Source organism: Tarenaya hassleriana, unplaced genomic scaffold (assembly GCF_000463585.1).
Source record: "Tarenaya hassleriana unplaced genomic scaffold, ASM46358v1 Cleome364, whole genome shotgun sequence".
Taxonomy (NCBI): Eukaryota; Viridiplantae; Streptophyta; class Magnoliopsida; order Brassicales; family Cleomaceae; genus Tarenaya; species Tarenaya hassleriana.
Genome location: NW_010966691.1, coordinates 73,664 through 83,869, shown reverse-complemented (window position 1 = coordinate 83,869; position 10,206 = coordinate 73,664). Strand labels below are relative to the sequence as shown.

General features: G+C 38.5%; 2 protein-coding genes across 3 annotated transcripts; both read left to right on the top strand.

Moving 5' to 3' along the window:
- The first annotated feature begins 337 nt into the window (after window positions 1-337).
- LOC104822546 (DExH-box ATP-dependent RNA helicase DExH1) lies at window positions 338-7,044 on the top strand. Of its 2 annotated transcripts, XM_010553794.2 has the most exons (16): window positions 338-650; window positions 1,151-1,296; window positions 1,553-1,652; window positions 1,734-1,949; window positions 2,058-2,153; window positions 2,286-2,561; window positions 2,682-2,885; window positions 2,983-3,138; window positions 3,984-4,076; window positions 4,203-4,417; window positions 4,536-4,695; window positions 4,830-5,103; window positions 5,199-5,391; window positions 5,475-5,661; window positions 6,111-6,479; window positions 6,729-7,044. In XM_010553794.2, the coding sequence occupies exons 1-16, from the start codon at window positions 366-368 to the stop codon at window positions 6,858-6,860; spliced, it is 3,102 nt and encodes a 1,033-aa protein (XP_010552096.1). In that variant the 5' UTR covers window positions 338-365; the 3' UTR covers window positions 6,861-7,044. The 2 variants fall into 2 exon arrangements, with proteins under 2 accessions (XP_010552096.1, XP_010552097.1); XM_010553795.1 differs by lacking the exon at window positions 338-650 and having other exon boundaries at window positions 1,204-1,296; window positions 1,549-1,652.
- Window positions 7,045-8,459: 1,415 nt separating this feature from the next.
- LOC104822545 lies at window positions 8,460-9,829 on the top strand. The gene is made up of 2 exons (XM_010553793.1): window positions 8,460-9,286; window positions 9,514-9,829. Exons 1-2 carry the CDS (start codon window positions 9,146-9,148, stop codon window positions 9,826-9,828), a joined length of 456 nt encoding a protein of 151 aa, XP_010552095.1. The 5' UTR covers window positions 8,460-9,145; the 3' UTR covers window position 9,829.
- The last annotated feature ends 377 nt before the right edge of the window (window positions 9,830-10,206 follow it).

The following is a 10,206-nucleotide window of genomic DNA, read 5'->3' as shown; positions in this document are numbered from 1 at the left end:
TTATATAAGAAAATAAAATATATATAAGTATTTTTTTATGTATGTGGAGGAAAACGAAGTTTATACAAGTGTTTTTTTATAAATGAAGGAAATCTGCAGATTGTAATAATATAAAAAGGTGTAATGGTCATTTTAAAATAAAAAATATAGAATACAAAGATTACAATAGTAGAAATATAGAATGTAAAAAAAAAAAATTGGTATATTTATGCAAATTTTCCATTTTTAGATGAAATGATTTTTTGGAAAGAAAAAAAGAAAGTAAAAAAACCCTTTCTTTTTTAGCCTATTCGTAATTTCTCCGCTCTTTTCGTTCAACCTACAAACACCCAACCCCCCTTCCCCAAAAAAATCTTCCCATATAAATGTCACTCTTCTCCATTTCTCCTCTCTCCAGATTTCGTCTTCTCCTTCCTTCGTCTCTTCCGTTTTCCTTCAACCACTCTCTTCAGCTTCGTCAGCGAATCCAGATCGCAGCTTTATCCTCTATGCCTCACGGTCCTAATTTCCGGGGCGGCGGCCGCCGTGGTGGACGAGGTGGCGGCAGAGGAGGACGCGGCGGCGGCGGAGGTGGCGGTGGAGGCCGTGGGGAGCAGCGTTGGTGGGATCCCGTGTGGAGAGCTGAGCGGTTGCGGCAGAAACAAGTTGAGGTTTGTCAGATTTTTGTTTTTCCCGATTTGTTTCTCCGCTTTTGTTTTCGACTATTGTTGTAAGGATTGTTTGGCTGACGGGGAATAGCTAGAGCGTGTTAGGGAAGCTGAATATGGGTTGGTAATTGAAACTTTCGTTAGATTGACAATCTAGAGTTGGTTGAACTCTGGTTTGGGAGTTTCTACAAAATTTGAAGCCAAAAGCATCACTCCCTGGTGTTTGTACTGTGTTAATGAGATTTAGTTCCTCACTAGTATTTGGTTTAATTGTCCTCGAATCATCTGTATTGCTTTCAATGGATGATAAACAGAGCGTACATGATTAGGGCAAATGTCTGCAGTTGGAGATGATTTTTTAGACAAGGTAATGATATGAACATTGATTTGAAGAGCTTAGTGTCAGGCATCACGAGTTTGTTTATTTTTTGAACTATCTTAACATGACAATTGTAGTTATACAGTTGAGTTTCTGAGGTTAATAGGAATACAATTGATCTCAGATGGAAGTTCTTGATGAGAATGAATGGTGGAATAAGATTGAGCTGATGAAAAGAGGAGGGGAGCACGAGATGATAATAAAGCGGAATTTCAGTCGGAACGATCAGCAAACACTATCTGACATGGCTTATCAAATGGGACTTTACTTGTAAGCTTTCATATCTTCGCTGGATTTTCCTCGATCAAATTGAAGATGCAATTTGTATGATTTTCTTGTGATCCATTATTTTGTATACTGAGAAATGAGATGGAGTAAGGCTATGTGATTAGGTTCTTGGAACATATGCTTTGAATTTATCTCTAAAGACCTTGCAGTTGTTTATAGTATTGATATTATGGTTTGTTTGCATGGCGAAACAATCTTATGACATGCTGTTATGATTTTTTACTCTGTGCAAAGAAAGCCATGCGTACAATAAAGGGAAAACTCTTGTGGTTAGCAAAGTTCCTCTGCCAGATTATAGAGCAGATCTTGATGAACGCCATGGATCTACACAGAAAGAGGTACTAAAAACAAAACTCTTAGGCTAGTTTCAGGTCCAAATAAGCTGCTGAGATATCTTTACCTCTTTTCAATTCATGTAGATACGAATGTCAACGGAAACAGAGAGAAAACTTGGAAGTCTGTTGAACAAAACACAAGAATCAAGGTCTTCATATTGCTCTAGTTCGGCAGCTAATCAACAGGATTTGACATCATCACCTGTCATAAAACCAATTGATTCTTCTTCAAAATTACTAGATCTTTCTGAGAAAGAGAAATTAAGTGTCACATTCAAGGAAAGGCAGGAAAGACTAAAGGTACATAAGGCTAACACTATTTTTTTTAATTGTAGTGCAAGAAGGTATCTAGGCTTTAAAAACCGATAGCTAATTTAATCTATAACTGATGTTACCCATTAAACACAGGCAAGTGACAGTATTAAAGCACTTCAAGCTTTCCGAGAAAAGCTGCCTGCTTTTAAAATGAGAGACAAGTTTCTTAAAGCTGTTTCAGAAAATCAGGTAATCTCTGCTAAGAGTCTCTTCCCATGGTTCACTTTATTCTTGTCCTATCAAGGAAGAGTTGCCTGCTTTTTTGGTGTACAGTATTGAGCTTGCACTAATTCTTATGTCATGTGTTGTTCTTCAATTTAGGTGTTGGTAGTTTCTGGAGAGACAGGATGTGGTAAAACTACCCAACTGCCTCAATTTATATTGGAAGAAGAGATATCATCTCTTAGAGGTGCTGATTGCAACATTATTTGCACCCAACCTCGGCGTATATCTGCCATATCTGTTTCATCTCGTATTTCTGCTGAAAGGGGAGAGTCCTTGGGTGAATCTGTGGGTTACCAGATTCGTCTTGAATCAAAGCACTCTGATCAAACACGATTGCTGTTTTGCACCACTGGTGTATTGCTTCGGAAGCTGGTAAGTTATGATTGTTGTATTGCTTGTTGGCTCGTCAAGTTGAACCATCTTGATTTCTGACGTTTATAACTTCTCAACTCTTGAAATGCTCTTCTTTTGATTCTATTGTTAAAATTGCAGGTCCAGGATCCTAATCTAACTGGCATAAGCCATTTGCTGGTTGATGAAATTCATGAAAGAGGCATGAATGAAGATTTTCTGCTAATTATACTGCATGATCTCCTTCCTCGACGCCCGGATTTGCGTCTTATCCTGATGAGTGCAACCATTAATGCTGACATGTTCTCAACTTATTTTGGGAACGCTCCAACTATGCACATTCCGGTATGACTGAAAATATATGGAAGTTCATGCTTATTTGTCTGTTGGTTTACGTCTTTACTATTTCAATGACACACATTTCTTTTCAATTTATTGCCAGGGTTTCACATTTCCTGTTTCTGAGTTTTTCTTAGAAGATGTACTGGAGAAAACTCGCTATAGCATCAAGTCAGACTGTGACAGTTATCAAGGTAGCTCGAGAAGAAGAAGCAGAGATTCGGACTCAAAGAAAGATGAACTGACTAATATGTTTGAGGTATGTTTATATTTCATCAGTGGTAGCTGTTGGGGAAAAATATTGGTGCTCAAAATAGATAGCGTTATATGGGAAGTCTGGTACGCAAAACATTCTGCTGATGCTGAGCGGGGTCTGGGGAAGGGTCCCACCACAAAGGTCTAGTGTAGAAAACCTTACCTTGTAGCAATTATATATATTGATATCCTGAGTCCTTACCCAGGGGTTTTTCAAGTTGTTAAACTTGCATGAAAATAAAAGGCCAAGCCATATTATTTCGAGAGTACTAAGATGGTAATCCTATAGAGAAATGAGAACAATTAGTCTTATGGTTCTGTGCTCTTTATCACAATGATATGATATGAGGACTTAGGATCTAAGTGTGCAAGGAGAGTAAACTCTGTCTGTGACACAATTACTGTAAGTCTTGTAGTCTTGTTGCTTCAGTCAAACCGTAAGTTGTTTAGATGTCTATTTTGGCATATGGTTCCACTGACTAACACCCGCTGCTCACAGATGTGGGTTCCTTTAATGCTTAACCAGGAAAAGATAGTGAATGAATTCATATGCCAAGACAATTACTACACATAATCTTTGGTTTCTATTACTTTGGTTGACGATTGAGGCGTCCTAAACCTAGAGCATTGTTCCTTCGATTGACAATGGGTTTCCTAGAACTCGCCCTTTTTCAAAAGTAGTTAAGAAGAATGCAGAATGTTAGGACTTCTGATGTTATTTTTTCTCTAAAAATCCTTTTCAGATTTATTTATCTTCTTCAAAGTTTGAACGCATTAGAGAATATGCATCGGTTAATCCTAAAAAGATTGAAATATCTTATGCACAAGTGGCTTTTTTCATTTTTGTAGGATCTTGACATTAACTCTCACTACAAAAATTACAGTTCATCCACTAGACACTCTCTTGAAGCTTGGTCTGGCGCACAGATCGATCTGGGTCTGGTATGCTTCCCTGAGATTTTTCATTTTACTCTTACTTCCCCATCAGAAATAAAGCTAGTTTTCAGTTTTATACTGTCTGCAGATCGCAAGTCTTATTATGATGCCATCCTTTAAACTTCTTCACAGGTGGAGGCAACTATTGAACATATTTGCCGTCGTGAAGGTGATGGAGCAATTCTTGTCTTCCTCACTGGGTGGGATGAAATCTCCAAGTTGCTTGACAATGTCAAACGAAACATCTTTCTTGGTGATTCAAACAAGTTCTTAGTTCTTCCTCTACACGGTTCAATGCCAACCGTCAACCAGCATGAAATTTTTGACCACCCACCTCCTAACAAGCGGTTAGCCCTTTGCAGTTTGCACTATGGATTCTTCACGGATCTTGCCCTTGTCCTTGGTTCCTTTTTTGATCATTCATTCTAGCGATTATTTCGAATTGAATAAACCCCTTTTTCGCAGGAAAATAGTTTTGGCTACTAACATTGCTGAGAGTAGCATTACGATCGATGATGTTGTATATGTTATTGACTGTGGTAAAGCAAAGGAAACTAGCTACGATGCTTTAAACAAGGTTGCCTGTCTCTTACCATCATGGATTTCAAAGGCTTCGGCTCACCAGGTATCTGAAAACATCATGAATGTCCGAAATCAACAATCAAAGATCGTTTTCTATCATCAATCGAAATATTTTAGTCAAACTGATTTTTAGAATCCTAACTTTCTTTTCTCTCTTAAACTCTGATGCACTTACAGAGACGGGGCCGTGCTGGACGTGTCCAACCCGGAGTTTGTTTCAGGTTGTATCCGAAAGTTATCCATGAGGCACTGCCCCAGTTTCAGCTACCAGAAATCATCCGAACTCCCTTGCAAGAGTTATGCCTCCATATCAAAAGCTTGCAGGTTGGCGATATCGGATCCTTTTTGGCAAAGGCACTTCAGCCGCCTGATCCTCTTGCTGTTAAAAACGCTATTGAGCTTCTCAAAACAGTCGGGGCTTTAGATGATGTGGAAGAGCTAACTCCACTCGGTGAGCAGAATTCTGTTGATATAATTTCAAAAAAGAAAAACGAAACAGAAAAAAGAAAAGAAGAATGTTACCATCATTAATTTTTACTTTTACAGGTCGACATCTCTGCACGCTACCTGTGGACCCAAATATTGGAAAGATGCTTCTGATCGGAGCTATCTTCCGTTGCCTCAATCCTGCTTTGACGATTGCGGCCGCAATGGCCTATCGCAGCCCATTTATCCTTCCATTAAGTAGGAAAGAAGAAGCCGATGAAGCCAAAAGATCTTTCGCTGGTGATTCGTGCAGGTTGGGCCTTATCAAATTACCATACTTTTTCAGTCAATTGGGTATTGGATCTTACCAAAAATTTTGATCTCTTTTTGGTATAGTGATCACATTGCGCTCCTTAAGGCTTTCGAGGGATATAGGGATGCGAAGCGCGAGGGGTGTGAACGAGATTATTGTTGGCAGAACTTCCTTTCCCCAATGACGTTACGGATGATGGAGGATATGAGAAACCAGTTTCTGGATCTTCTTTCGGATATTGGTTTTGTCGACAAATCCTGCGGTTCAAATGTAAGTTTCGAGAATTAGTTCCAACTTATATGATATCTATCAACGATACATAAAACTTGTATGTGTACATATATGTATGTGTGTATATATATATTATATGTATATGTGTATATATGTAGATTTATGTATGTATATATATGGATATTCATGTACCCGCATACATACATAAGCTTGGAGAAATAGTTCCAACTTATATGATATCTACCAAACACCACAAAAACTTGTATATGTATGTGATATGTATGCACATATGTATATGAGTGTATGTATGTATATTTGTCTGGTTATGTATATATGTATGTGTGTATATGTGTGTATGTGTGTATATATGTATATATATATATACATACACACATATATATACACACACATACACATACACATACATATATATACACACATACACATGACTAACCATTTGACATTATACACACGCTTTTTTTTTTCAGGCGTACAACCAATACAGCCATGACCTGGAGATGGTGTCTGCGATTCTATGCGCTGGGCTGTACCCGAACGTCGTGCAGTGTAAAAGAAGAGGGAAACGCACTGTGTTCTACACAAAAGAGTTGGGGAAAGTTGATATACACCCAGGATCAGTCAATGCGAGCGTCCATCTCTTCCCGCTTCCGTATTTGGTGTACAGCGAGAAGGTCAAGAGTACAGGCGTTTACATCCGGGACTCGACGAATATATCGGATTATGCCCTGCTTATGTTCGGCGGAAACCTTATCCCGAGCAAAACCGGGGAAGGTATAGAGATGTTGGGAGGTTATCTCCATTTCTCTGCCTCCAAGAATGTCTTGGAGCTCATCCGGGTAAGCACTTCTTCCCCGAAATCTCTGATATTTCCGTCCATTCATTCAAATGAAATGGAAACCAAAATGACATATCAAGACTTGGTATTACATTCAGAATTTCTGTTTCTGAGAAATTTCCCACCAGGAGCTCAAATTTTCGCATGGGAAATGACTTGAATGCCGTATTTCAACTGTGAGTTCCACGTTTTACATTGTTTATTGATGAGAGCTGAAAGTGTGATTTTTCCTTGTTTTTCTGTGGGGCAGAAACTGCGAGGCGAGCTAGACAAGCTACTGTACAGGAAGATAGAGGATCCGAGTTTCGACATATCAGTGGAGGGAAAAGGAGTGGTTTCAGCAGTTGTGGAGTTGTTGCATAGCCAAAACATTAGGTATTAGAAGAAACCTAGCGATCCTCTGTTTTTTTCGTTTTGAAGAGACATTTATGCGGAAGACGAGTGATCTTCCTTGTGAGAGTTCCGATTGCAATTTATAGTTTTCGGTACGTTTCAGATGCATCTCTCTGTATTAGGACTGGATACTAGTCTGTTTTCAAATAATTTGGGGTGCTCAATTTCAAACTCGAGCAACTCTGGTTCTAGGGTTTGGAACCCATCCCAAACCCGTCGTTGATGGATATCCTAGCTTCGGATACTGTGGATGTCCCAATTTTTCAGGTATCTGTGGGCAGGGATGAGGGTTCGAGGCAAGGCGAGATGAGGACCATGAAAGACAGTTTTATGGTTGAAACTCTAATTTCTTTCCTCACTGAGGTATCTATGGTTTGTCTGTCTATTCCTGGAACCGAATTCGATGGTGGTATTTCGTATGTAGTTGTTTGAGTATACAAAAATCGACTACTTTTGTCCATTTTTAGTTTTTATATTCATGTTCCAAGACAACGAACTTCGATCAGGAAGATGATCATTTACGCCCCAAGAAAAGCTTCGCCCTGAAAGATCTCTTCACGCTTCCAATGGAGAGAAAAGTTTTGCTCGACCAAAGGCGTATTTTGTTGAAGAGCAAAAGAGTAACAAACATGATACAGAAAGACTTGGGAAGCAAAGAACCATTGAGCAAAATGACGAGCAAGAACCCTAGCTTGCAGTGTGGCTTAATCGGATGACATGGGATAGATCAGACCCAAGTAGGGCTGGGCATTTAAACCCGTTACCCGCGGGTAAGCGGGTACCCGGTCTCGTGGACACCCGAAAAATGGGTATTCGGCAACTAACGAAAACGAAAACGAGTATTAAAAACTAGAATACCCGTCATATGGGTTCGGGTTCGGATTTTTTATATGAAAACAACGGGTACCCGCGGGTACCCGCATATATATTAAAATTACAAAATTAACCTTATATTTTTAATATAATTTCCAAAATACTTAGGTTATTTTTACTTTCCGTTAGAATTATATATTAGATTTTCAAGTTTTGATGGATTCAAATTCAAATTATTGTGTATTTTTTAAAATGTTTCTAGAATTCTATGTATATTATTATATTTTAAGAATTTTTAAACTTAAAAATGTATTTTTGGAATAAAATATGTATATTTTTATTGATTATTTGGTTTAATTTTATATTATTTAATATTTTCTGTACGGGTACGGATACTCGCGGGTACCCGTCTTTTAGTTATGGGTACCCGTTGGACGGGTACCCGGATATTATGAGATAGAGACATAGATAACATTTCTCTAAAACTCGCGAAGACGAAAACGAAGACGGGTATCTCTAAAAACGCGGGTATCCGACCCGTGCCCAACCCTAGACCCAAGAAAGGCCCATGGAGTTCATATTGAAACATACAGTGGGAAGCTACTACTTGCCAACTACCTCATAAATGCTCCTGGACATGCAAGGTTTCAACAACTAGTTTATTCAATTCTCTTCCCAACTACCTAATTAAATATTTGTTGTAACAACTAGTTTCTCTACTATAAATAGGTGATATCTTGTATCACTTAAAATAAAAAATAGAGACTTAAGAAAATCTGAGTTATTTCCCCTCTATCCTTATTTCGTTCTTATATCCTCTTTCGTTTCAATCTTCATTTTCTACCTTTCGTTATTCATATTCCATCTCTTCCACAAACACAAAATTCTACATGGTATCAGAGAAAGATCATTGACGCTTCTGTTCTACTCTCAGAACTCTGCTTCTACGTTTTTCATACGCTCCGCCTTGTGCAGTCATGGATTCTCAGTCCAAACTCATTCCAATCACCCTAAATGGTGACAATTATTTCTATTGGACCAAAGCAACCACAAAATGGAGAGCTCTGATACCAACTCTGCGTGAAGGCTGTTGCATATGAAGTTGCATATGCACGAGTACCATGAGATTGCTTGGATTACAAGGATAAGGGCATTAAATCACAATATGGACGTTGGGCACTTGCACACCAAGAAACAACCTCTTTACTTCATCTCCAAATCTGCCAACAACCTCATTAAATGCTGCTGCACATGCACAACTCCAACAACTAGTTCATTAATGATTGTTCTCTTTCCTTTCTCTATAAATAGCATCCTCTTGTACTAGAATGAATTATCTGAATAAGGTCTCTCTTTGTTCATTTCTTTTCTCTCCATTCCTTCTATGCTCATTCTAAACTTCTTTATGGTATTAGAGCGCTAAAATTTTGAATTTGCGCAAATTCTCTATTTGTTTTGGCAATGGAGGGATCAGATTTGAGTGTTGTGCCTGTTGTATTCAACGGTGAAAACTACTTTTATTGGTCTAAGGCTCCAAAACCATGTTATCTAGTCGCGGTTTGTGGAGTCATATTGAGGAAGGAGAATCTATCACCAACAAAGGTAAATCTCCTGAAAATGAAAACTCAAGTCAAGAAAATGACAAATGGTACCAAGAAGATCAGAAGGTGCTAGCAATTTTGCAAAGTTCTCTTGACCAGAAGATTTTACGATCATTCATCCTTGCTAATTCCGCCAAAGCTCTGTGGAATAATCTGAAGGAAGTATACTGTAATCTCTCTAATTGGTGCCATATTTTTTAAATCAAAAAGAAATTGTTCAATCTGCAGCAAAATGGAGAGCCCTTTACTAAACTCCACAGTGAGTTTAACGTGTTGTGGGCTGAATTAGAGGAGCTTCGTCCTCTTATAACTGATCTCAAGGTTCTCACGGAAAGAATGGAGCAAGACAAGGTATTTTCGTTTCTGCTCACTCTTGATAGGTCATACAACGATTTGGTCTATCATATTCTCCGCAACAAGACTCTTCCGGCATACAACGAAGTGTGTATGCTCATAAAAAGGGAAGAAGGTAGAAAGAACCTATTTGCTGTACCAAGTGAATTTGCTCACTATCATAAGACGGAGTGCTCTATGATGTACTGATTATGAGCTTTGTTCAGATACATTCGATGTATTGATACTTTCTATGCTTTTATGAGAGTATTTTATTCATTACAAGTTCTTGCATGCTAGATCTGTTATGAAATCCATGTATCATTATGAATGATACTAAACTCCCTAGTCTTGTGTCGTTATGGGAATAACGACATAATAAGACTAGTATGATGTGTGATTGATGATCACATAGATGATCATAGGTATTGGATACGATCACAATCATAGGTATTCGTTGCAGAACGGAATACTGGATTGACCCGCATGAGATTGTCACATGGACTAGAGTCATGACTAGAATCTCATATGACGGTTCCATGATTGGATCCTAAGACCTGAGATATCTACGGAATACAAAATGAGGAG